At 40.0% G+C, this 27,631-nt stretch overlaps 1 protein-coding gene across 10 annotated transcripts in view; it reads left to right on the forward strand.

Annotated features, from left to right (window-relative positions):
- The first annotated feature begins 17,960 nt into the window (after positions 1-17,960).
- WAC (WW domain containing adaptor with coiled-coil) overlaps positions 17,961-27,631 on the forward strand; it is an 84,362-nt gene continuing 74,691 nt past the window's right edge. For 2 of the 10 annotated variants that reach the window (XM_045087416.1, XM_045087421.1), the window contains exons 1-3: positions 19,166-19,298; positions 19,720-19,756; positions 21,351-21,546. In XM_045087416.1, coding sequence (XP_044943351.1) covers positions 19,258-19,298; positions 19,720-19,756; positions 21,351-21,546 — 274 coding nt within the window. In that variant the 5' untranslated portion in view covers positions 19,166-19,257. Of the gene's footprint in view, positions 18,060-18,566; positions 18,701-19,165; positions 19,299-19,436; positions 19,483-19,719; positions 19,757-21,332; positions 21,547-27,631 lie in introns of those variants that run through there. The other 8 variants (XM_004779353.3, XM_013049353.2, XM_045087418.1 and 5 more) reach the window with 8 other exon arrangements.

Consider the following 27,631-nt stretch of genomic DNA (forward strand, 5'->3'; position numbering starts at 1 on the left):
TGGTCAGATTCTGGTTCCATTTCAAAGGTAGAGCCCACAGAATGTCTTGACAAAATGGATGTGTGTTCTAAAAGAGGGAAATCAAGGATGACTCTCAAGATTTTAGTCTTAGCAAGATGAAGGATGGAGTTAGCCACAATGAAATGAAAACAATAACTGAACAGGGTTAGGGTTGAATATCAGGAAATTGGTTTTTTATGTTAAGTTTCAGATATCCATTTGATATCCAAATGGAGATACTCTGTAGGCAGTTAGATATAGAAAACTGGATATCAGGATAAAAATCAAGGTAAGATAGAAATTTGGGAGTTAAGAGCAAAGAGATGGTTTTGAAAACCATGAAACTAGATATGATAACCAAGATATTTAAAGGGCCAAACCCTGGGACACTCTACTATGAAGAGATCAGAAGGAAGCATCAAACCGTGAAGGGAACACCAGTCTGTAAGGAAAAGAGATTTTGTTATTCTGGAAATCAAGTGGAGAAAGTATATAAAGAAGGAAGGAGTAACCCACTGTGTCAAATATTGCTGTTAGGTCAATTAATATTAGGAGTGAAGGTTAACCATTGGCATATTGAGAATATTAGTGACTTTAACAAGAGTGGTTTTGGTGATGGGATGAAAGCCTGATTGAAATAGGTTCAGGTAAGAAATGGAGGGGAGTGCAAAAACAATGAATACTGTTATGTTGAAAATAAAAAATAAATTAAAAAAAAAGAAATGGAGGGGAGGAATAGTATAGACTATTATTTCAAGAAGCTGTTTTGCAAAGGGAAGCAAAGAAATGAGACAGTAACTGGCAAGTGAGGTAGGGTCAAGAGTTTTGTACTTTTTTGAAAATGGGAGAAGTAGCAGAATGCTTTAATGATGGTGGAGAAAATCTAATATGGAGGCAGAAACTTGTTGATGTAGGAGAGAGAAGGGAGAATTTTTGAATCAATATCATTGAGTAGCTAAGAGGATAGGATCTAGTATAGGAATCAGCAAACTTTTTCTGTAAGGGGCCAGATAGTGACTATTTTAGACCTTACCAGCCACACTTGGTATCTGTTATATATTCTTCTTCTCCACCTGCAACTTTACAAAAATGTAAAAACCATTCTTGGCTCATATGTGTTATGTGGAAAAAAATAGCAGGATTTGGCCTATACATTGTAGTTTGCCAATCCTTGATCCAGTACACAGGCAGAAAGGCTGATTTTATTTTTATTTTCTTAAAGATTTTATTTTTAAGTAATATCACAACCCCAAGATCCAGAATCACATGTTCTACCAAGCCAGCTAGCCACTCCAAAAAGGCTGATTTTAGATAAGAGCATAGAGAGCATGCATAGTTTTTTGTATTTTAATAGTCTGGAAAACAGAGTATATCAAGTTCAGATGCTGGCAGGCAGACAGATGTAGTAGGATCTCTCTTCTGATTGCTTCAATTTTCTCCAGGAAATAGGAAAAGTTATCAGAAGGTAAGATTGAGAGCCAAAAATGCTGAATGTCTGAAGAGGAGAATTGTATAAAATAGTTGTCTATGAAAAAGAGAGTGAATAAAATTAGAGCTAATATAATTTGATTGCCTGGCAGCATTTTGAGATCACTTGAGGTTTGTGTTCATCAAATTTAAAGGGAGACCTCTTCACACTTGCATTTTTTTTTTAAGATTTTATTTATTTACTTGAGAGAGAGCATGAACGAGGAGAAGGTCAGAGAGAGAAGCAGACTCCCCATGGAGCTGGGAGTCCGATGCGGGACTCGATCCCGGGACTCCAGGATCATGACCTGAGCCGAAGGCAGTCGTCCAACCAACTGAGCCACCCAGGCGTCCCACACACACTTGCATTTTAATTCCAGTCATGGTTAGCTTTGTGGGAGCAAGAGTTAAGTAAGTAAAGACTGATCAGAGTTACAGTTTTACCAGGTGAGTATGATGAATTAAGAGAGAACATTAAAGAAATGTCCAAGAGAGTGATCAATCATAGATCATGAAATTTAAAGCAGAGTGAAAAGGGGAGAAAAAGGTGAAGGGCAGTGAAACAGTGATAGGATCAATATATTGGAATTTCCAATGAGTGTGAAGAATTATTGGGAATCAGGGATCTAGAGGGAGTAAGCTGGAAAGACAGAAGATGATCATGAAGGGGAATGCATGAAATTAAGATAGTGGTGGTTTATTGGTTATAAGAAGTAGCTCTATATAAGGAATGACCAAAGGAGTGATGTAGGTAGTATGAAAAGGAGAGGTAATTAAGAAGATGAAAGTCAAAGCATTAGAAAAATCATTGATATGCACATTAAGATCACCAAGAATTGAGGCAGGAATGTTGGAGAGGCTGACAGAGTTAAAGTCATCAAGAAATAAAGGTAACTTTTGTTGACTTGAAGTTCTTTTGCATTGACATCTGAAGAATAGGTTTTAAGATTTCTATCTTTTGAAATTCACTAAGGTTTTCTATGTGGCCAAACTTGGTTAGTATTTGGAAATGCTTCATAGACATAAGGCAGCATGAATTCCCTACTTGTTAAGATACAAAATAATATCTATAATTTTTTTCATTAGGTTTTTCTCAGTGAATATGGGGAGATCAATTAGGAGGACATTATATAGACAAAAAATGGTGGTTTAGTTGAGGCTGGTGGTAGTAGAGATGAAAGGAACTGGATGGACTAACAGAAACTGATGAAATCAAATCAAGCCCTAATGAATTGGATATGACATGTAAAGGAAGGAGGCGGCAAAGAGATCTTCTGCAGGGGGCCTTGGTGTCTCAGTTGGTAAAGTTGCTGCCTTTGACTCAGGTCATGATCCCAGTGTTTGGCATCAAGTCTTGCTTGGGTCTTCCCTGCTCAGGGAAGAGTCTGTTTCTCCATTTGCCCCTCCCCCCAACTCATGTGTACCCTCTCTCTCAAGTAAATAAATAAAATCTTAAAAAAAAAAAAGGGATTTTTTTGGGTTTCTATAAAAATGTAAATAACGAATGGTCTAGCATTATCATTGAGAAGTCAGGATACCTCTGTTTAAAGTTGGCCTTACTTAGAAGGGGTGTGATACCAACAAGTTATTTTTGCTTCTCAATTTTCTCATTTCAAAAAGCAAGTAATAACATATGAGGTTCTTGTGAAGGTTAAGTGAATTAATGGATACAAAAAACTTATTTCAGCCCTAATACATAGTGAGACTTCAATGAGTGTGAGCCATGTTTAGTCTTCACCGAAAACATTCAAAGATGATCCAGTTTGAAAGGCAAGTAATGAACTCAATTATGTATATTTCAAAGCATACATTTAAGGAACACATGTGGAGGTGTTAGGTAAATATGCAGTTGGATACTCAGGCATGGGACTCAGAAAAAAAGATCTGGGCTAGATCTACAAATTAGTCAGTCATCTGTATATAGATGGTAGCTATACACAGAAACCATGGGAGTGGATAAGACTGACTGAGGAAAAATATAGTGAGGAAAAGACCGATTTTTTTTTTTTTAGTTGAGATAAAATTAATATGACATAAAATACACCATTTTAACTATTTGAATGCACAATTCAGTGACTCCCAATATTCATTCACAATGTTTGCAATCATCACCACTAAATTTGAACATTTTTATCACTTACCAAAGAAAACCCATATCCATTAAGCGGTAACTCCCCAGTCCTGCCTCCCATTAACCCCTGGCAAATAGTAATACTGCTTTATACATCTATGGATTTGCCTACTCTTGACTTTTCACTTGAATGGAATCATACTCTATGTGGCTTTTTGAGCCTGGCTTCTTTTACTTAGCACATCTTTCAAGGAAGATCCATGTAGAAGCTTCATTCTGATTTATGGCTAAATAATTCCATTGTATGGATACCACAATGTGTTTATCTATTCATCTGTTGGTGGCCATTGAGACTGTTTCTACTTTTTGATTATTATTTGGCTATACACATTCATGTATAAGTTTAGTTCAGATATTTATTTTCAGTTCTCTGGAGTGTCTGCTTAGGAGTAGTATTGCTGGGTCATATGGTAATCCAATGTTTAAACTTTTAAGGTACTAAGAAACTGTTTTCCACAGTGGCTACACTATTCTACATTCCCTCTAGCAATTTATGAAGGTTCCAATTTCTCCACATTGTTGCCAATACTTGTTTTCAAATTATAGCCACTCCAGTGGGTGTGAAGTGGTATTTGTATTTACTTTGCATTTCTTTAGTGGCTTACAATATTGATCATCTTTCTATATACTTCTTGGCCGTTAGAATATCTTCCTTAGAGAAATATCTATTCAAGTCCTTGCACATTTTTACTTTGGGTTGTCTTTTTATTGATGACTTACTGGGTTAGAGACCGTCAACAGATACATGACTTGCAAATACTTTCTCACATTCAATGGGCTCTTTTTCTTTATAATGTTTTCTGATACATGTAAGCTTTAAATTTTAATAAAGTGCAACTTATCTACTTTTAATGTTGTCACTTGTGTTTTTGATGTCATATCTAAAAATCCATTGCTAAACCCAAAGTCATGAAGATTTACCCCAATATTAACAGAAATTTCTATAGTTTTCCTATTACACATAGGTTTTTGATTCATTTTGAGTTACTGTTGTGTGAAGTAGGGGTCCACATTCACTCCTTTGTAGGCTGATATGCAATTTTCTCCGCAGTATTTATTGAAAATACTATTCTTCCCTTAATGATGTCTTAATAGCTTTATCAAAAATCAGTTTGACCATAAATGCATGGCTTTATTTCTGGGCTTTCAATTCTGTTACATTGATTTATATATCTATCTTTCTGCTAGTACCACAGTGTTTTCATAACTGTACACTTATAGTAAGTTTTTTAAAAGATTTATTTATTTAGTTAGAGTGCATAAGCGGGTGGAAGGGCAAAGGGAGAGAAGAAAGAGAATCTCAAGTAGACTCTGCACTGAGCATGAAGTCCAACGGGGGCTTGATCTCACAGCCCTGAGATCATGACCTGAGCCAAAATCAAGAGGTGGCAACTTAACTAACTTATCCATCCAGATGCCCCTGTAGTAAGTTTTAAATTTACTACAATGAGTCCTCTAGATTTGTTCCTTTTTAAGGCTGTTGGGAGAATCTCTTGTTATTCCATATTAATTCCAGTGTCAACTTGTCAATTTCTGCAAAAAAAAAAAAAAAGCAGTTGGAATTTTGATAGGTATTGCAATGAATCTGTAGATCAATTCTAACAATATTAAGTCTTTCAATATATAAACACAGACACATCCTCTCATTCATTAGGTCTTCTTATATTTCTTTCAACAATGTTTTGTAGTTTTCAAAAAACAAAACAAAATGAAACAAAAAGACCCCAGTGTTTTGTAGTTTTCAGTGTGCATCTCCTATACCTCATTTATTTCTTCATATTTTATTCCCTTTGATGCTGTCAATGGAATTGTGTTGTTAATTTCATTTTTGGAATATTCATTGGAAATGGACAGAAAAACAACTGATTTTTTATGTTGATCTTGTATCTTACGATTTTACCAAATCTGTTTATTAGTGGAAATAATTTGTTCATGGATTCCATTTGGTCATGGTAGATAATCCTTTTACTGTGCTGCTGAATTTACTTTTTTCTTGAGTTCTTTGTAACCATATTTATTAGGGATCTTGGTCTGTAGTTTTATTTTCTTGTGCTGTCTTTGTCTGGCTTTGGTATCAGGGTAATGCTGAACTGATGGAATGAATTAGGAAGTGCTTCCTCTTCATTTACTTTTTGTGTGTGGGTGAGAGTTTGAGAATTTTTGTTTTTTTGTTGTTGTTGTTGTTTTAGAAGAAGAGAGGAGGTGGGTTGGGGAAGAGGCAGAGCATGAGAGAGAATCCCAAAAAGTCTCCACACTCAGCATGGAGCCCCATATGGGGCTTGATCCCACAACCCTGAGATCATGATCTGAGCCAAAGTGAAGAATCAAACGCTAAACCAACTGGGCCCCCCAGACTGGTGGTGGTGGTGGTGTTTTTAAATGTTTGATAGAAGCCACAAATGAAGACTTATGGTTCTCAGTTTTTCTTTTTTGGAAGTTTTTTGATTACTGATTCAGTCTCTTATACCGTTATGTCTATTCTAAGTCAGTTTCAGTAGTTTGTTTCTAGGAATTTGTTTCATTTAGATCACCTAATCTTTTGGCATATAATTGTTAACAATTCGTTTTATTTCTATGAAGTAGATAGTAGTAGTAGCAATGTTCCCACTTTATTTCTGATTGTAGTAATTTGAATTTTCTTTCTTTCTTGTTCATTCTCTTTAAAGGCTTGTTAGTTTCATTGATGTTTTCAAGGAACCAACATTTTGCTTTCATTGATTTTTTCTGTTTTCTATTGTCTATTTCACTTATCTCCCCTCTTATCTTCATTAGTTCCTTTCTTCTGCTTGCTTTGGGCTTCATTTGCTTTCCTTTTTTCAATTCCTTAAGGTAGAAGGTTAGGTTATTGTTTCTAGATCTTCTTATTAAATGTATGCATCTACAGCTATAAATTTCCCACTGAGCTCTGCTTTTGCTGCAGTCCATGTTTCAGTACGCTGTATTTTCTTTTTCATTCATCTTAGAGTATATTAAAATTTCTCTTGCGATTTATTCTTTGACACATTCATGGTTTAAAAATGTCTATTTGTAGTTTCATACCATTGTGGCCAGAGAAAATACTTGATGTGATTTCAGTCTTTTGAAATTTATTGAGACTTGTTTTATAGACCAACTGATACTCTATACTGGAGACTGTTCCACATACAATTGAACTATCTTGGAATATCTTCTTCTGTCTTTTCGCTTTCAACTCCTATGGTTCTTTAGTTCTAAAGTGAGTCTCTTGTAGATGGGATATAATTAGAACATTGAAAAAAAATCCATTCTGCCAATCTCTCTGTCTGCTACTTGGAATTTAATGTATTTACAATATTGTGATTAGTGATAAGGAAAAACTTACTTTGCCATTTGCTTTTTCACATGCTGTATATCTTTTATGTTGCTCAATTCCTCCACTACTGACTTCTTTTGTTTTAGATATTTTTTAGTCTGTCTTTTGTATTTCTTGTCATTTGTTTTACTACATTAGTTATTTTCTTAATAGTTGCTCTAGGGATTATAATTAGCAACCTATAATAATCTTAAGTAAAAACCAACTTAGTTTCAAGGGCATAAAACATCTTTGCTCTTATGCCTCATTCTCTCTTTTGTTATCACAAATTACATCTTTATACATAATATGCCCAGGGACAAAGATTTATAATTACTGTGTTAGTAGTTGTATTTTATTTTTTTATTATTTATTTATTTTTAAAAGATTGTATTTATTTATTTGACACAGAGAGAGAAATCACAAGTAGGTAGAGAGGCAGGCAGAGAGAGTGGGGGTAGCAGGCTCCCTGTTGAGCAGAGAGCCCAATGCAGGGCTCAATCCCAGGATTCTGAGATCATGACCTGAGCCAAAGACAGAGGCTCAACCCACTCAGCCACCAGGTGCCCCAGTAGTTGTATTTTAAATCATACAGAAAAAAAGAAGTTACTAACCAACAATGCATTAACTTTTTTTTTTTTTTTAAGATTTTATCCATCTATTTGACAGAGATCACAAGCAGGCAGAGAGGCAGGCAGAGAGAGAGAGAGAGAGAGAGAGAGAGAGAGAGAGAATGAGAGGAGGAAGCAGGCTCCCTGACAGGCAGAGAGCCTGATATGGGGCTCGATCCCAGGACACTGGGATCATGACCTGAGCTGAAAGTAGAGGCCTTAACTCGAGCCACCCAGGCGCCCCTAACTTTTTAATTATTAATTCCCACATAGTTACCTTTAACAGTGCTTCCTCATGTGGATTCAAGCTACTATCTAGTGTCCTCTAACTTCAGGTTAAAGAACTCTCTTTGGTATTTCTTGTAAGGCAGGTCTACTAATGATGAATTCTCTGTGTTTGCTTATCTGAGAATGTCTTAACTTCTTCATTTTTGAAGGGTAGTTTTGCTGCATACAGAATTCTTAGCTAACAGGGATGCCTCTGTGGCTCAGTCAGTTAAGTGTCTGCCTTCAGCTCAGGTCATGATCCTAGGGTCCTGGGATTGAGTCCTACTTCAGGCCCCTTGCTTAGCAGGGAGCCTGCTTCTCCCTCTGCCTGCTGTTCCCCCAGTTTGTGCTCTCTCCCTCTCCAACCCCTCTCTCTGACAAATAAATAAATCTTTTTAAAAAAAGAGAATTCTTAACTAACAGTATTTTTCTTTCAGCAGTTTGAATATGTCATTCCATTGTCTCCTGGCTTCTATAGTTTCGGTTGAGAAATTAAGTTAACCTTATTGTATGTGCACTTCTCACTTGCTGCTTTCAGGATTCTCTTTGTCATGGGACTTTCAGCAGTTTGAGTAATGTGCCTTGGTCTGTGCCTCTTTGAGTTTATCCTGCTTGGACTTTGTTGAGTTTCTTGGACATCTAGATTCATGTCTTTCATCAAATTTGGGAAAAATTTTTTTGCCATTATTTCTTCAAAAATTCTTACTGTCCCTTTCTTTCCTCTTCTTTTGGAATACCTATTTTGCATATATACATATGCCTGGTGCTGTCTCACAGGTCTCGTAGGCTCTGTTCATTTTTCTTCATTCTTTATCCTTTCTGCTCCTCCAGCTGGTAGTCTTAGTTGACCTATGTCTACTGATTCCTTTTCTGACAGAGCACATCTACTGGTTCATCTTTAGTGAATTTTCAGCTTCCTTTATTGTACTTTTCAACTCCAGAACTTCTATTTGCTTCCTTTTTATAATTTCAATCTCTTTATCAATATTCTCTACTTGGTGAGACATACTGTCCTGATTTTAATTCTTTGTCCATGGTTTCCTTTAGCTATTCCAGCATATTTAAAAGAGTTGGTGGGGGCACCTGGGTGGCTCAGTCATTAAGCATCTGCCTTCGGCTCAGGTCATGATCCCAGGGTCCTGGGATTGAGTCCCGCGTCAGGCTCCCTGCTCAGCAGGAAGCCAGCTTCTCCCTCTTCCACTCCCCCTGCTTGTGTTCCTGCTCTTGTTGTCTCTCTCTGTAAAATAAATAAAATATTTTTTAAAAATTTAAAAATAAAGGAGTTGGTGGAAAATCTTTGTCCAGTAAGCCCAATGTCTGTGCTTCCTTGGGAGCAGGTTCTATTAATTTTTTTTTTCTGTATATGGGCCAAACTGGTTTTTTTTTGTTGTTGTTGTTGTTGTTGGTTGTTTTTGCTGCCTCATTATTTTGTGTTGAAAAGTGGACATTTTGATTTTTATAATGTGTGAAGGGTAGAACCAAATTTGCCTCCCTCCCTAGAGTTTGTTGTAGCTGCTTACTGTGGTTGCAGTTGTCTAAGGATTTTTCTAAACTGATTCTGTGAAGTCTGTATCCTTCCTTATGTGTGACCACTGAAATGTCTGTTCTGTTGGCTCAGTGGTCAGCTAGTGATTCAACAGAGATTTCCTTAAATGTCTATAACTAAAAGAAAAAACTTCCATAAAAAATTTCCAGGTTTTGTCAGAGGGCTCTTTCCAGGTGTGTTTGGGCATGCCTTTATCATTCAAATGGGCAATTTATAAGTCTGCCTTATCTTTCACTTTCTATCTGAGCAAAGCCTGAATGTTAGTCAGAGGTGAGACTTTAGGAATTTTGAAGTTTTTTTCTGTGCATCTGCTCCACCCTAGATATATAAGTAGCCCTTTTTCAACATTTTATTTTTAAGTAATCTCTACACACAGCATGGGGCTTGGACTTAACAACCCTGAGATCAAGAGTCACATGCTCTACCAACTGAGATAGCCTCAGATAACCTTTTAGATTCCCAGGAATATGTAGGAGCTTTTCAAAGATTTTACTCTCCAAAGTATCTCACTCTTCAGCTTTTCTTCCCAGGCTTTGTGTTTGCCCCAATTGTCATTCCTTTCTCCAACTGGCAGCAGCTAATAAACTTACCTTTAATATCTCCTGGGTAGTCACTTCTGCCTCAGGAGAGTTCTAAGTTAGGCAAAATAAGGGCAAGCCCTTGCACCAGTCCTTCAGGGAGTCACCAGACAAGTCAAAATAAAATCTTACAATTCTTTGAAAAGAAGATGCATTCTGCTACCTCTGGCACCAGGAACCTACACCAGAAATGTAGGCTGTTGTCCAAAACTGCCACTGAACTGGGGATGAAGAAATGAGGCTAGGGTAAGTTTCACTAACATAAAGCTCTCCTACTGGGACCCAATCACCTTGTTCTTGATTAAATGTTTGCCTGGTTACTGTAATCTTTCACTAATTTCCAGAGTTCACATAAACTTGATTCTGATAATTTTGGCCAAATTATTTGCTGTTTATGTGGAGAGATAGGTCCTTGGAGTTCTAGAGTAGCCATTTTTAGTGATGTCACCCCCCAGGGACTGATTCTTGGAGGACCTCAACATTTGGTAGTGGAGCAGAGGAGGATGAGTCTGCAAAAAGGAATGAGAGGAGCTGCCAGAGGGAGAAAGGAAACAAGGAATGTGCAGTGTTGTAAAAGCCAAGAGAGAGATGTAATGCAAAGAGAGGAGATATCAAAGCCAATATTCTAAGATTCTAGGAAAAAGACTGTAAAATGTTTGGTGAATACAGGTACACAGAAGTCATTTATGACTTCAAGACTATTTTTCAAGAAATAGTCTTTTTTTTCTTTTCTTTTAAGTGATCTCTACATCCAACACGGGGCTCAAACTTATGACTTTGAGATCAAAAGTTGCATGCTCTACCAACTGAGCAAGCCAGGTGCCCAAGACTACTTTTCAACAGGCTGACGCTGGCATTTTGTGCAGGATAATTCTTAAATATGAGAGACTGTCCTACAGATTGCAGTATGTTAGGTATCCTTGACTTCTGACCACTAAACACCAGTAGCACCTTTCACCCTTAAGTCATAATCAGAAGTATACCAATCAAACCCAAAAAGTACTGCCACATATCTCAAAATGTCCCCTGGAGAATTAGCACTATCTCTTGAAGAACCACTACATTAGGAATCTCTATTTTGGTGATATTAAAGGGACAGGTGTCAGATGACTGTAACCTAGAATATTAGTAAAGGGATGAACAATGAAATTAGTGAGATGCCAGAGACAAGGCTTACTGGAAATTTGGCTGAAGTGAGGAATGGGACAGGGCAGTGTTTATTCTAATGCAGGATTCAGATGTGTTTAAAAACAATGGATGTGATCCAAATAAAAGGAAGAGTTTAAGTATACAAAGAAAGGGATACTTGTTAGTGTAAAGTAACTCAAGAGGTGGAAGGAAAGTACATGCAAAGGAAATGGCCTTAGAGAGGAAGCGTAACTCCTATTTTGAAACAGTGACCTTAGGACAATGCAATAGCATCCTAGGTAGTTTCCCTGCTTCCTTCCTTACCATATAGACTATTCTTAACACAGTAGCCAGCATCACTTTTCTGGTTTTAACTCTCCTAAGGCTTCTCATCTCACCCACAATGAAAGCCAAACTTCCTATAATGGCTTATTAAATCCTTCACAATCTACCCTGTCATCCCCTTCTTCAACCTATTTGATCTCATTTCCTAAAACTCTCCCCCTGCCGTCACATTTCACCCCACAGCTTTCCTTATTATTTTTACACACCAGGCTCATGCCTCTAGACATTTGTTCTTGCTGTTCCCTTTGCCAGGAGGAGTACGCCTCTCCAAACACCCATACAGCTTGCTCTCTCACTACCTTCAAGTGTTTGCTCAAATGTCATCTGCTCAGTGACTACTCCATTTAAAACAGTACTCTTTAATCATCTCCTTCCTATAACCTTCCATTTTTCTTCATAGTCCTTGCTACTTTCTGAGTCTTCCTATCACTTATTTTATTCCTGTCTTTCCCCACTAAAATATAAACTCAAAGGCCAGAGGGATCCTGGTTCTCTGGTTTCTTTATATGGTTCATTGATGTATCCCTGGCACATGGTGGGTACTCAATCCATTGTTGAGTAAGTAGGGAGAAGGATGACTATAGGTAGATTTGCAAATTTGGAAGCAGGAAGAAATTTCCCTTTGGTGGCTTCAGTTTGGAAGGAAAGTAGTGATGTTATCTGCTGAGGTAGAGGGGAGGTAGTAAATTGAGGGAAACTGAAATGGTGAGAGAGTTGAAGAGAGAAATAAAAGATTGCCTAGATGTACTGGGAATTCATTTGATTTCGGTGATCATGAGATTTTAGTTGAATCAATCTATTGTATTGTCCAATAGTCTTCAGCAGTGTGCGGTTGCTCACAGGCACTGAGAAAGTAAAAAATTAGGTTAATTCAGGCTGAAGTTTTGCTAGACACAGGCAAAGGGGTTAGGGTATAGTTCTCAGTATTGGCTGTACCTTACTAACAGTTGGAAGGACTTTAAAAAGTGGCCAGTTTGTACACATCCAGAGCTTATCTCTACTGCCTCTACCTGAGTAAATAAGGAACTGTGGATCTGTTCATCTTTACATTATTATCTCTGCTTAAAAAGATACATAATATACTGATATAGTGCTGTCCTGGAAAATTCTACTCCTCTTTTCTAAATAGTAATTTTTGTGGCAGTTTTCCTATTTTATCACATCCTTGAAGGAAAACCTCACATCACAACTCAGAACTCAAATTGGTCTCCTTTTAGTTATATATTAAAATATAAAAACCAAGGGCGCCTGGGTGGCTCAGTGGGTTAAGCCTCTGCCTTCAGCTTGGGTCATGATCCCATGATCCTGGGATTGAGCCACACCTGCTCAATCCCACGCATGCTCCCCTCCCATCTCTGCCTCTCTGCCTACTGGTGATCTCTGTCTGTCAAATAAACAAAATCTTTTAAAAATATATGAACTCCATAGAAGCAGAAACCAAGTGAATTTGCTGTATTGCCGAGACATGATACACAGGTCAATAATGTTGTTTTGAATGAATGAATGACAGTCACCAGGTGCCAGGTGCTGCACATTTAAGTGATTTCATTTACTTCTGACAAATAGCCCTATACCCTATCGAGCCAATTTTAGAGATTAGGACGCATTATCTCCGAAATTTCTGTATGTTGCCCAAAATCACACTGCTAGTCAGTCAATAATGTAGCCAGAGCTCTACTTTATGTCATTTTGATTCTAAAAGCCATGGTTTTAACCACTATACTATCCTGTTTGAGAGGAAGTTAAGGACAGAGGAAACAGAAATGAGTTTAGGTAGAGATCCCTGGGTGGCTCACCTGGTTAAGCATCTGTCTTTAGCTCCAATCATGACCCCAGAGTCCTGGGATTGACTCCCCACATCATGTTCCTTATTTGGCAGGGAACCTGCTCCTTCCACTTGCAGCTCCCCTGCTTTTGTATGCTCTCTCTCTCCTTCTCTGATAAATAAATAAAGAAAAGAGTAAGTAAAAATTTCAGAGAATACATTCTTATTTTGTGATCCTTTAGAAATTCTAGAAAAACATCACCTGGCTCCTTTTACAACCAAAAGCTTGAGAACTTCACTTTTTGATTCTCTATGAATAAGATCATATTAAGATCATGGTCACCTACAGCCTACATGGGCTGATAGTTCTCCCCCTCTATTGGTTAGGTGTTAATCTCTTCGTTGAAATATATGGGTCTTCTGCACACTTAAAAACTTGTAATCTCTCAGCAGAGAGGAATGAAAACAATCTAAGATTTGCTATATATGCAAGTTTATATAAATTTTCAAATGCTATCTAATACAGTATTTTATCTGTACTGGGAAGAGGACAGCTTTTACCTATTTATGATGGTAGGACTGGACTTAAAACATGTCATTTCCTCTTAACAATGAAAAATATTTTGCTAATTCCTTTGTAATTTTGTAGGCAAATATCCTTTCACTCAACAAATGTTTATCTGATGTCACAGAGATATCATTTTAGTGAGACACAACAAATAAATTAAATACATATTATATGGCAAATAGTGAAAGAAAAATAAGAGCAGGGTGAGAGAAAGATAGTAGTGGGGTACATTTATACAGAGTTCTCAGAGGAAAGACCTTTCTGAAAAGGTGAGATTTAAGTACAGACCTAAAATAATATACTGTGAACCAAGTAGGATCAAAGGGGAAGATCATTCCAGACAGGATAGTAGCACAAAGCTCCTCAGACATGCTTGTTATATTGGAGAAAAAGGAAAGAGAGTGGTGGGGGCGGGGGAGACTGAGCGAGTGAAAAAGTCACCGGATATGAAACCAGAGATAATGTGGATGGGGGTAGTTCATTACAGACCATGGTAAGAACTTTGGCTTTTATTCTGAGATGGGATACCATTGGTGGGGTTTGGGTTTTTTTTTTTTTTTTTCTTAATAAGATTTTATTTATTTATTAGATAGAGAGAGAGAGCACAAGTAGGCAGAGCGGCAGGGAGAGGGAGAAGCAGGCTCTCTGCAGAGCAGGAAGCCCATCCTGGGACTCCATCCCGGGACTCCATCCCCAGAACCCTGGGATCATGACCTGAGCCGAAGGCAGCTACTTAACTGACTGAGCAACCCAGGAACCCTACCATTGGTGGGTCGTAAGACAGAAATAATACTTTTAAGAGATCACTCTGACAGCTGTATAATCTAGTAAACCCTGTGAAAGCACGTATAGAAGTTGATGAGTTAGGAGGCCTTTACTACTACCTAGGAATAAGATGGCGACTTGGACCAGAGTGAATATGATGGAGGTAGTGAACAAAGATCAGACTCTGAGCCTATCTTGAAGATAATACTGGTGGCATTTGCTGATGGAGAGGATGAGGTATGAAATAATCAAGGACTCTAAAGTCTCTAATCTCAACTGGAAGAATGGAGTTGCCATTTCATGAAACAGGGAAGACTTAATCAGAATTTATTTGGGGGCAGTGGGAATGAAGAGTTTGATTGTGGGCGTATTAAGTCTGCGGTACCTGGACATTTGAGCGGTGCTGTAGAGTAGGCAGTTGATTGTGAGCCCAGTGTTTAGGGGAAAGTTACAAGCTGGAGATTCAAATATGAGTTTCCTTTAGCCAGAGACATGGGTAGGATTGCCTAGTGAAGGAGAGAGAGAGAAGCAGTCTGATCCTGATTTGAATCTTGGGGCACTCTAGCTAGCATTTTGAGGCTAGAAAATTAGGAGGAACCGGCAAGAGGGCTAAGCAACAATCATTTAGGAGGGAAGAGAAGAGAGAGAATGGAATCCTGGCAGGCCAGATAAGGAGCTTCAGGAAGAAAGTAATTCATCAGCTATGTCAAATGCTGCGGACAGGTTAAAGGATATGAAGATGAAGAAATAAAAATTGGATTTGAGCGCATGGAGGTTGCTGTTGATATTGAACAGTTTAACAGTGGAATATGGAGGCCAAGTCTGATTTGTGGACTTAAGAGACAGTAGCAGAAGTGGAGAAGTTTGTACGGAAGAGCAAATCAAAGCGGGGAAGGGGGAAGTATTTGGAGGGTGATACAGGTCAAGTTTTTTTTTTTTTTTTTTTAAATGATGGTGGCTATTAAGACATGTTTATAAGTGACAGAAGTGACCCAGTTGAGAGGAAAAATATTTGTAAGGAAATCATACAATTCCAAGAGTAAAATGGAACTCAAGGAAAAGGTGGCAACTTTGATTATAGGAATTTTGACAGTTTACCCATAGTTAGGAATGTAGCACCGTATTCAGATATAGAAAGGTTGGTAAGGTGCAATGGTGAAAAGGGAGCTGTTATTGATTTTTTTTTTCCTATTTCCCTAGAGAGATAAGAAGCAAGATAATGCCTTATTCAGAAAGGGGAGTGGGAGGTTTTCTTAGTTTAAAAGTATCACATAGCCATTTAAGAGAGCTGGGTAAATGGATTAAGGAAATTAGACTGGGTGGGGGTGTGTGTGAGGAACATAAGGAGCCCTTCCAGAGTTCGGAGGGCTGTTTTTCTCCAGCCAAGTTCCACTGCCGGCACACAGTGGATTAACCAGGATTGTGGTTTAGACAGGTAAAATGGAGGAAAAAAGAAGGGAAGGATGAAGGTATTTGTAAAGAATTTATAACAATGGATAATGGAATCTAAAATAGGCCATTTTAAAAAAATGGGCATAACATTTGGATAGGTCCTTTAGTACACAGTTCTTATTTGAGGTAGTTCTGTTAAGTCACTGTGAATACTGATCTGCTCCTAGGGAAAACAGGGTTAGGTTCCTGAAAGACTTAGGTCACATTTCCATCCATGTGTTTTTACTTAGATGGCTTATTTTATATATATTGTTGATTCCTTAACACTGAACTCATCATGGCCAAGCGCACTAATGATAAGCCTGAAAGTTCATCTAGAACACGTATTTTCTCCACCAGGCATAACGCATCCTTTGTTTCGGATTGATTACTAGACAGCACTTCAGCACCATGCTTGGAGGGCCATTTAGAAAAGCAAAACCACCGATAAGCATGGAAAGTGCAAAAACCCTGAAAGTATATATATTGTGAAAAGTACATTTATTTACAGTAGGAGAGCAGAATTAACCAGTGTTGTCTTGTTAAACTCAGCTGGGAATGCTACATTTTTCGCCACTCTGTGCATATCCATGACTGCTATGCATACTGGTGATTACAAAATTTAAGGAGTAGGCAAATTTGCAAATATAGGATCTATAAATAATGAAGACTATATTGCCTCCTACAGTTTCCTCATTTGCTGCTTTTGATCAAGTGTAAAATATCAGGGGCACCTGGCTGGCTCAGTCGGTTGAACCTCTCTCTGCCTTGGGCTTTGGTAGTGATCCCAAGGTCTTGGGATTGATCCCCCACATCTGGCTCCCTGTTCTGGGGGAGGGGGTTGGGCGTTGTCTGCTTCTCCCTCTGCCTGCTGCTCCGCCTGCTTGTCCTCTGTGTCAAATTAAAAAAAAAACCTTATATATCAAAATTTCAGCACACCATTACCATCAAGAAATTAGTAATAATTTTGCTGCCAGTTTTCAAGAAGTTTCTATATAAAATGTATGTACTACTTTGTGTACTCTGCAAAGCTGCTATCTTGTCTTCTATGTGTTACAAAAGCGTTAGAAATTGCACCCTAAGGGGTGGCTGGACGGTTCAGCCCCTCGGAGTTCAACTCTTGGTTTCAGCTCAGTGATCTCAGGGTCATGGTATCCAGCCCTGGGTGGGGCTCCCATCCCCAGGAATATGAGGGAAGAGTCTTTCCTCCATCTTCCTTCCCCTCTGCTCCTTCCTCCCCTCCCCCATGCTCTCTCCAAAAGAAATAAAATCTTAAATAAAAAAGAAATTGCACATAGGATTCTAGGTTTTTAATTTTTTTCCCCATTTCAGTCATTGGCAGTCTTTTTAATTACCGATAGCTCATGGGGGCATTAAGTAGGCTTTCACTGGTTCTCGAAAACAGCAGTCAATTATCCTAACATCTGGCAGGTGGATGTGACAAACTAGGCTACGTAAACATTTCTGTCAATTGTGATTTCAGGGCCTCTTCCCCACATCATACCTTCTCTTCATTAGGCCCAGCAGGAACGTTAACTTGTGGGATACCAAATCAGTCGGTTCCTTTTTTGATACTGGTGTTTGGTGGGATCTTCTCTCTTCTGGCTTGTTTCCTCTTTTACCTTTTTCTTCTATGCAAAAATGTATTTACTTTATTGCAATCTTTTCGTTAAATTAGTGCTGCCGTATAAGGAATTTAGAGCCGGGGGGGAAATCCCACCCGAGTATCCACCGCCACCCTTCCAGTAAAGCTTAATTTGGGGCGATATACTTGACTTTCCCCCTTTCCAATATGCCAACGCCCGTACTGTGCCCGCCGCGGTCTATAAAATCCAACTCGTCGCAGCTCCGCGTCGCACCCCCGGTGCCTTTATTCACATGCAGAACCTCCGACGCAATGAGCGCTCTTTCACCAAAAGGCTTCCGCGAGTTGGAGGAACTAGAAGAGAAAAATGGGAAATAAAGGAGAGGGTGGGGAGGACACAGCGGGGGGTGGGGGCGGGGGCGGGCGGAAAACAGGAAACAAGGATGAGGCGCTTCGCCACCTTCCCCCAGTAACCCATTCCCGCTCGCGGTCGGCCTCGCTTTCCATTCACCGCCCGGAGCGGCGCTCCCGCCTCACGCCGCGCGCGGCCTTCCCGCATTCGGTAGGCCCCCCCTTATCTGCGGCGTCTTTCCTCGCTCGGCAAGCTCGCCCTCCCGCACGCTTCTGGGGGTAAGACTTACTCCTAACGGGCGAGCTCCAGGCGGCCCCGGCCCCCCGAAGGCCGGCCGCCGGTCTGAGCCAAGTGCCCAGGCCCGGGCTCCGGCTGCCGGGAGCGGGCCGCACGGAGCAGCGGCGCGCTCCCCACCTCTCCGAGCGCAGCTGCCGTCGCTGCCGGCCGAGGAAGCGCCTCGGTACCCGCCCGCCAGCCGCCTCACCCGGGGTTTCCGACCACCCCGCCGGAGCCCCGAGGGGCGGGGGCGGGCGGCCGGAGAGCTCACCCAAGGGCACCCTCCCACCCCCGCGCCTCCGGGCGCACGCGCAGCAGCCGCAGCCGCCTTTATTTAGTCAGCGATGGCTCCTCTCGCGCCCCACCGTCCTCCTCCCGAAGGCGGCTCCCACCCCGCGCACCCCGGAGCCCCCGGGACCAGCCTCGAGCAGGTCCCCGAGCGGGACTATCCCTAAACTGGAAGGGCAGCGGCCGGACTTGGGCGTGAGGAAAAGAAGCGACAACCGGAAAGAGCTGACGGGTCGCGAGGAGGCGAGCCAGGCCTCAGAGGAAGAGGAAGGCCGGGCCGAGCCGAGGTTTGCCGAAGGCGGCGTTCCGGAGCCGCGCGGGGCGGGGAGGAAGGCAGAGGGTGGGAGAGGAGGGGCGCGGCGGAAACTGCCGAGGTTTTCCGAAGGCCGCGGCGTCCGAGTTGCCCGGATGTAGTTGGTGGAGCGGCAGCGGCGGCACCAGCGGCGGCGGCGGCGGCGGCAGGAGGCGGCGGCGAAGGACCAGGCAGCGGCGGCGACGGGGGGAGGAGGGGAGGAGGCGGAGGAGCAGGAGGAAGAGAAGGCGGAGGAGGCAGTAGCTCTCCGCGGGGCAGAGCCGGACGCGTCTTCTTGCCCCCCCTCCCCCCGTTCGCCGCTGCCGCCGTGTAGTTGGCGCGGCTGCCTGGGCTGAGAGTGAGCGTGGTGTCGGCGGAGGGAGATGGCCCGGGAACGCCGGCGCCAGTAACGGGGAGGTGCTGAGAGTCGCCGAGGGCGCGTCGGGCCCTGGTGCCGGTGCTGCCGCCCGCCCGCCGCCTGCGCGCCCGCCCGCCCGCCTCTCGCGGCCGCTCTCCCCCCTCCCCCGACACACACTCACAGGCCGGGCATTGATGGTAATGTATGCGAGGAAACAGCAGAGACTCAGTGATGGGTAAATTGTCTTTTCGTTTCGGGCCGGGCCGCAGCGCGGGCGGGGGGCGGTGGCGGCGGCGGCGGCGCGGGGAGGGGGGGCTGTTCCTCCTTATCTGGTGCTGGCTGAGCCGCCATTTTTGTTGTTAACCCTGATCCGGATCGGGCTGGGAGGAGGAGCAGCCGCGCGAGCAGGCGAGGACGGAGTGAGTGTGGAGGCAGCAGACGGCCGGGTTCTCGGCGTTTCGCCCTGGTTCCCGTCTTTCAGCCGGCTGTGTGTGTGCGGGGTGTGTGTGTGTGTGTGTGTGTGGGCTCGTTGCCGGTAGGTTTGGTAGGTCTCCCGCGGGGAGGGGCTCGGGGGAGGGGGGGGAACCCGTTTTCTTCCTACCCCCCCAGCCCCCACCGAGGTGTCTCATATCGCGTTCTCTCTTCCTGTTTTTCAGCTGTCACGACCGGAGGGGGGACTCGCAGCCTTACCAGGTACCAGCCGAGGCCGGGGTGGAGGGGTGGAGGGGTGGGTGGGGGGACGGAGGGGGAAGGGAGGAACTGCTACTCGAGCGCAGGCTTCAGAAGTCGCTACAGGCCCTTCGGTGCAACAAATCTGAAACTAGCACCGCGGGTCCCCTTAAAATTTTGTGTTTGGTTCTGTTAGCGCTCTCCAGCAACGTTTAGTGGCATATTTTGACAGGTGACTGGAGGAAGTTCAGGGTTTATTGTTTTATTTTATTTTATATTTTTTAAAGAAAAAAAAAAAAATCTAGCCAGGAAGGACCTAACTCGATCATTTCTGTGTGAAGGAATCGAAGAGATGAGATGATAGGTGATTTCTGAGCCATATTTATTGTATTTGGGAACTAAAAGTTAACGTAACGTTACTTAAGTTAGATGGAAAGCTTGAGAAGAAATAACTAATTGATTTTCAACTCTTAAATGAGTCTCCTAAACTATCCCTTCCCCATTGTAATTGTTTTTGGTGCAAATAGTTGAGTTACTAGTGAAAGAGCTTTTCTCTTTGTGAGAATTGAGATCTTTGAATACTTGGATAATTCGTTCCATGGTTAGAAGTCTTTTTATGGATAATTCATTCTAGCATAGATGGTTCTAGGTAGGTAGGTTCTTTTTTGTTACTGCGGTTTCTGCATGTAAAGTTGGGATAAAAGTGGGCCTTGTTCTGAGGTGGAAATATCATAATTGGTTGGGAACTATCAGATGTCGCCAGAAATAACACTCTCCACTTTCTACACCTTAAAGGAATTAAAGGAATTTCTAAGCTGATAGTTAAGTTACCGGTTAGCATGAGTTCTTAAAGCTCAACTTAAAAATCGTAGGTCCTTTGATGTGTAAAACATTGTTCATTATGTTTGCATAGCCAGAAGATTAAACCCTGTTGAATCTACTTTTCTGGAACCTACTAATTAACACTGGTTTATTATGGTTGTCTTAAATGTGTATTAGAATCAAACTAAACCATTGTAAGGAAGTTCCATTAAATTATGTTAGAGATATCCACCAACATTTTTATACCTCGAAATTATTTTCAATATCTGTGCAAGAGTAGGTAAGTTAGATGTGAAAGGGGTTTTTATGGATCAAAAATTGGTGAAACTGATGGTTGCTTTTTTTGGGGGGGGGGGCTTAGGTTTGTAGAAACATGCTTATTCTTAATGTATACTTGTATCTGTGTGTATCAGTTGTAGAACACAAGGTTACATTAGTACTCAAGATGAAACTAGTACACTAGTTTCTACTTTGGATTAAACTTTGTTATTCCCAGAAAAATTTATTAAGGAATTAATGTACCAAGGTGTTTTATTTTTTTATTTTTTTGTAGTTAAAAAAAATAACTTAATGAAAAAAAATTTTTTTGACCTGATTGATTCAGGAAGTCTTAGACTTAGTCTTAGATACTTAGGTGTCTGAATAACTTAAAGGCAGAATTAGAAGTAGAAATTTTAATTTTATTGGTAGAAGTTCATAAACTGAAGTTAATATGCCAATTTTTATGATAAAGTCATCTAAGAAGTTTAAAGTTTCATTTTTTTCTCTCTTTTTTTGGGGGGGTGATGTTTTACAGGCACTTAAGTATTCATCGAAGAGTCACCCCAGTAGCGGTGATCACAGACATGAAAAAATGCGAGACGCCGCAGATCCTTCACCACCAAATAAAATGTTGCGGAGATCTGATAGTCCTGAAAACAAATATAGTGACAGCACAGGTCACAGTAAGGCCAAAAATGTGCATATTCACAGAGTTAGAGAGAGGGATGGTGGTGAGTAGCTTTTTTGATGAAACTTCCACATATACTTAATAGCTCTCTGTAAAATAGTAGGTTGCAGTGATATTTCCCTGTATGGTTGTGTCATCAAAATATTTTATTTCTGTCAATTCACTTAATAAACAGGTCACTCTAGAAATAAGGTATTGAGCTGAGCATCTTAAAATGGATACCAATGGCTTATAAGAGAATGTGTTTATGAATATAACTTACTAAATGCTTTGTTAACGATGAGAGAAATACAGGACATTTTTCCAAGAAAAGAACTTTATCACCTTTTCAAGTAAAGTCTTCAATTTATTTGACTCCATTTGAGATTCTTAGGTTTAAATTTATTTTTATAAGGAGTTCAAATGTGATTCTTACTGATAAGTTATGAATTTAAAAGCTTAGTATGGTTTTGAGATCGTTTACAAGCTAAAAAAATGACCTGTGATCAGAAAATTCTTTTGGGTTTTTGTTGTTAGCATTTAAAATGTTGTTTTCCGTATTCTCCAGGATTTTATTAGTGTAATTTTTATACTGTGTTCATACAGACATTCAACTTTTTAAAAGTTAGTCTCCTTTCTTTTGTATAGTGCTGTTATTCAGTTATTACCCTGCCTCAAGCTCTTTGTGCTAGGAGGCTAAGAAAAAGTAAACACATTCTGTAACTATTTGCCTAGAATTTACCAAAAAATCAGATTTTAAGTCTAAAGCATGTATTGAGGCACAAACTATTTTCACTGCAGTAAGTAAAACATTGTGTTTTTTCCCCACTATAAGATCTTCTATTGATTATGTTTGAGATACATATATACAACAATTGTGCTTTCGGAAGCTTCTAAGGAAACTCAGATGAGTGCCATGTGGCTTTCTGTCCATGAGCTTCTCAATGCTTTGTTCACTTTTTAAAAATAGCCTGCATCTTCTGGTCCTCTTTTTCTGCCTCTTAGGATGGAGATAATTTTTATTCCGTGAAATCCAATAATCAGAAACACAGGTCTCCTCTGTCCATAGTTACTGGGTTGAGGAAATTAATAATGGTCAGAAGATAGCATTGAAATGAAAGAATCTTGGTGCTGTATGGAAGGGGGATACAGTTCTGTTGAATATAGCTATAACTTTGTGCTACTTACGCAGATAAATTAATATTTTGTATATAACCAGTAGGAGGTGGGTTTGGTTATTGAATTGTTAAAAGTTCTTTGATGGCAAAATTACTTAAACTATTAATATTTTTAATTTTGTGGGTAAATTTTCTAGTGTTAGGGTTCGAGATGATACTATTTTCGGTTATTCTTCTATAGTGAATTTCATTTTAAATGTTAGCTCTTGGAAGGCAGGTGCTGTTTGCATTGTACTCTGCTTTATTTTTAAAATTTTGGTAATTGTGACAGAATAGGATGCGGTACTTAATCTCCTTACAGATAAGTATCTTGAGTTTTCTTTTAATGATTGTGATCTTGTTCCTCTGTGTCCAGATCTGGGAAGAAGTCAGTTTAGGCACCCTGGGAAAGTTCTGTAAATGCTTTCTTCGAACATTCACAGTTAACCATACCTGATAATTCTTTTACAAATGAAATAACCCCAAGACTATTCTGTGGCTTATTCATTCAACAAACACAGGGCAACAATTTTACGGTATTCCTGAAAGGAAAGATAAAATGTCATCCTGGCCTTGAGAAGCTAGTTTGAAGGGCTTTGACTCTTGGCCAGCTAGTGGTGGTTCTAGCTGCTAACTTTTTCTGTACTCCTTTTTTTTTCTTTCCAATTTTGATTTTAATTTTGCTTCCTATATGAACTCTGTGTACTTACTTCTAGGCTTTTAGTTTTCTTTCTGTTTGCATCTGGTTGCTGATGGTTCATTTGTAAGAGACTTCTAATTTTTCTGATACAGTCATTTGCTAAGTTAGGCCCCACTTTCTGATTTGCTTTTTAACTGTTTATCTGCCTCCCTCTGGAACCTTTTAACTAGTAAAATAGCTCCATTTCTAGCTACCACTTCTGGTATGCCTGACTGCCGTATTCCTTAATTATGATGTATGAGTAGTAATAAATACGAAATAGAGATCTCCATCCCGGAGTTTGGAGTGTCTGTTAAGATGTGAAGTGGTCATTCTTTCCTCATTTAATACTTATTAGTCTTTATTCACTGGCTCCCATATTTTCTTTTATCGCTGATATATGTTTGAAACTTGATTTTTTAAAGTGTGTAAGTATGATTTTTTTTACAGCCATTTGTGTTCTTTTAGATTTTTAGATAAATTGTGATATATATGAGTATTTGTATATGTAAAGTCAGAACCATTTCCCGAAGTTCAGCACAGTGAGTTGGATTATCAGTGCACCCGTGTAAGTAACTTAATTTAAAAACAGGTTATGGGACACCTGGTTAACTCTGTCAATTTGACTCTTGATTTCAGCTCAGGTCACATCTCAGGGTTGTGAGAGCCAGCCCCACGTTGGACTACAACACTGGGTGCGGAGCCTGCTTAAGATTCATTCCCTTTTCCGCACCTTCCCCCTCTCCCTCTTTAAAAAAAACAAAAAATTCTGGGTGCCTGGGCTGCTCAGTTGGTTAAGTGTCTGCCTTTGGCTCAGGTCATGAGCCCGGAGACCTGTGATTGAGTCCCACATTGGGCTCCCTGCTCAGTGGGGAGTCTACTTCTCTCTCTCCTCCCCTTTCATGCTCTCTCTCTCTCAAATAAATAAAATCTTTAAAAAACAAACAAACAAACAAAAACCACAACAAAAATCCTGTAGAGGCCCCTGGGTAGCTCAGTGGGATCTCAGGGTTCCAGGATCGAGCCCTGCATTGCACATTTCGTTGGGCTCTCTGCTCATCGGGGAGCCTGCTTCCCCCCTTTCTCTGCCTGCCTGCTTGTGATCTCTGTCAAATAAATCTTTCAAAAAAAAACTATTAAGAACAGGATACTGTATTGTTTATTGGTCTAATATCAAATACATTATTTTCATTTTAGGGTTTAATTTTTTTTACTTTTTTTTTTTTTTAAAGATTTTATTTATTTGACAGATCACAAGTAGGCAGAGAGGCCAGTAGAGAGAGAGGGAAGCAGGCTCCCCGCTGAGCAGAGAGCCCAATGTGCAGGCTTGATCCCAGGGCCCTGGAATCATGACCTGAGCCGAAGGCAGAGGCTTTAACCCACTGAGCCACCCAGGCGTCCCCATTTTGGGGTATAAAAAAAAGACCTTAAGACTTTAGTAAATGTTTACTACCTTAAGAGCCTATGTGATCTATAACTTTTTATTTATTTATTTATTTATTTATTTATTTATTGTGACTTGCATTTTACAAAGCTGGTTAAACAAATGTGGGACTCAAAATCAAGGTTGGGCTTCACTGGCATCTGTCTACACCACAGTGTATTTTTTACATTGATGACTAGATTTCTTTTATGGCACATTGGCATTGGAAAGTGCCCGTTTGGAAGTAATGTATAAAAGGACTTCAAGTAATTTATTAGGAAACGTAAAAGCAAGGAGGTTTGTCAGTTGTAGAAATCTTTAGTTTAAAAAAAGACTTACTACAGGGGAACCTGGATGGCTCAGTCGTTAAGCAACTGCCTTCCGCTCAGGTCACAACTCTGGGGACCTGGGATCGAGTCCTGCATTGGACTCCTTTCAGGGCTGGCTGAGAGGAGCATCTCTGGCTCCTTGCTTAGCAGGAAGCCTGCCTCTCCCTCCCCCCCTCACTCTGCTTGTATTTCTTCTCTTGCTGTGTCTCTGTCAAATAAATAAAATCTTACAGTATGTATGATTTAGAGAATTAGATTTTGTCCTTTTTGGATTTATTAAAGAGAACGTAGGTTATTATAATTTAAGGGATGTTACATGAGTATAAATTAAACGATTCTTTAACTTGGTGAATCAAGTTATTCTTATATATTTGGGAGTTATTTGCAAAACAGTCTTCTAAAAAAAATAATCAGAAAGTAAGAATCTTAGGTACAATCATTAGGTCTGTTTTTATAGCTTAAACACGTTTTTAAAAGTGCAGCTGACATCCAAACCGCAGAAGTATGAGCATACAGTACGTGTTGAATTTGTACTCATGGAATTTTAAAAACACTTTCTCTTAACTTACTGAAGTATGTTTTTTTGAGGACTTGTTTTAAATGATGATTTTACCCACATAACTTTAAGAATGATGATAGTACAGATCAGTTTAGGAATGAAGGTATCTTTACAAAGATTCTGGAAAGCTGTTCCACAAAACTTAAACCTCTGGGGGGTTGTCCCATTTTTCACATCCCTTTCAGAACTATTTGTAAGAAACTTATTATAAGATACATTTGGAATACTTGTCAGAAATCTCTTTTTGGGGGGAGATAGCTTAACTCAGTTGACTCCTTGAAAAATACTCTTCATTGGTTCCCTGAGCATTTATTTAGATATCTTCGAGTACAAAGTAAAATTGCTTTTAGTGGTTTTAGTAACCATTGTTTCTACAGACTTGAAAAAATTACTAGCGTGCATAGTAAAAGTTTTTATCTTGTTTTGTCATTTAGCCATATTTGGAGATATTTGGAAATGTATTTTCATCTAATTTTCAAACAAAAGATACTATGTAACATTAGAAGAAATCGTTCTGTAGGGACTATTTGGGGATAATTGGTGCTTTTATAGTTTTTAAAATATAATTTAAGAATGTTTGAATCTCTTCACCTTGGGTGATAGGCTGATATTTGTGTAATATGCACAGCTTTTGGTTCTTCAGGCAACTTTATGCTTTGAATAAAATGAAATATGTTTTGCATTTGTAATGCTAGAAAGCCTTATAAAAATTAACAGTCACATTTGATCCTCCTGTTGCTCTTGGAAGGTAGAATAGATAAATCATCCGTTTTACAGTTTTACAAATGAGTGAAAATTTACTTGTGTAAAATTGAACAAATAGTGGCAGATCTGATTCTAGAAATTGGTATTCTCTGGTAAATTGTTTACAGTGTCAGGAGACATCTAGGCATATCGATAGCTTATTTGGTGGGTTTTTACTGTAGCACGAATTAAAGTCATATCCTCTTGTATCTTGATGCTTTCACCCAACTTCCTTGGTGGTTGTGTCTTAACTTAGTCCTTAACAAAGCCATAGCATTGACATTGGCACTATATGTGTGTGTAGTTTTGAACCAAGATAGCACATCAGTGTTTTACTTTTTAAGTGAGTTTGAACATGAAAGTGTGCCAATATTTTCGTTTGGAAGCAGCCATTTTTCTCAGGCCTTCATATTCAGACATTTGTACTCAGAGCAACTTGGGAGATTTCATACAGAAGCTAAAGTTTACTAAAAGCTTGGATTTCAGTCCAGTGAAATAGGAGATATTACCTATTTTTATTGACCGGTGCTTTATAATAAGATAATAGGCAGATATGTTTGCCTTGGATCTCCATAGTTCACTTAAAGACCACAGGAAATAGCTATTCCATTTCAAGAGAAACAGAATAAGCTTGGCAGGTTAGCGGTCCTTATATTTCAGTTTTTGTTTTAAGAAAATACATACATACACCCTAGACATATATGCATGTATTTGAACACATCCATCATTTGTCTTAATCATCACTTTTTAACATTTTTGTTGTTGTTTTTTTAAAAGATTTTTATTTATTTATTGGACAGAGAGATCACAAGTAGGCAGAGAGAGAGGAGGAAGCAGGCTCCCCGTTGAGCAGAGAGCCTGATGCGAGGCTCGATCCCAGCACCCTGGGATCATGACCTGAGCCGAAGGCAGAGGCTTAATCCACTGAGCCACCCAGGCGCCCTGACATTTTTGTTGTTTTTAAAGAGATGGTTGGTTATATATTGTTACTGATACAGTGGTATTTCTTTTTTTTTTTTTTTTTTAAGATTTTTATTTATTTGACAGATCACAAGTAGGCAGAAAGAGAAGGGAGGCGGGCTCCCCGCTGAGCAGAGAGCCCGATGCAAGGCTTGATCCCAGGATCCTGAGATCATGACCTGAGTGGAAGGCAGAGGCTTACCCACTGAGCCATCCAGGCACCCCTCACCTTGATCTTCTAAGGCAGTCTTAATTGAACTGTTTTTTAGTTGTGCAAGATATATTTAAAATATTTGGT

This window comes from Mustela putorius, unplaced genomic scaffold, assembly GCF_011764305.1.
Source record: "Mustela putorius furo isolate JIRA1106 unplaced genomic scaffold, ASM1176430v1.1 tig00001130_pilon_pilon_pilon, whole genome shotgun sequence".
Lineage (NCBI taxonomy): Eukaryota > Metazoa > Chordata > Mammalia > Carnivora > Mustelidae > Mustela > Mustela putorius.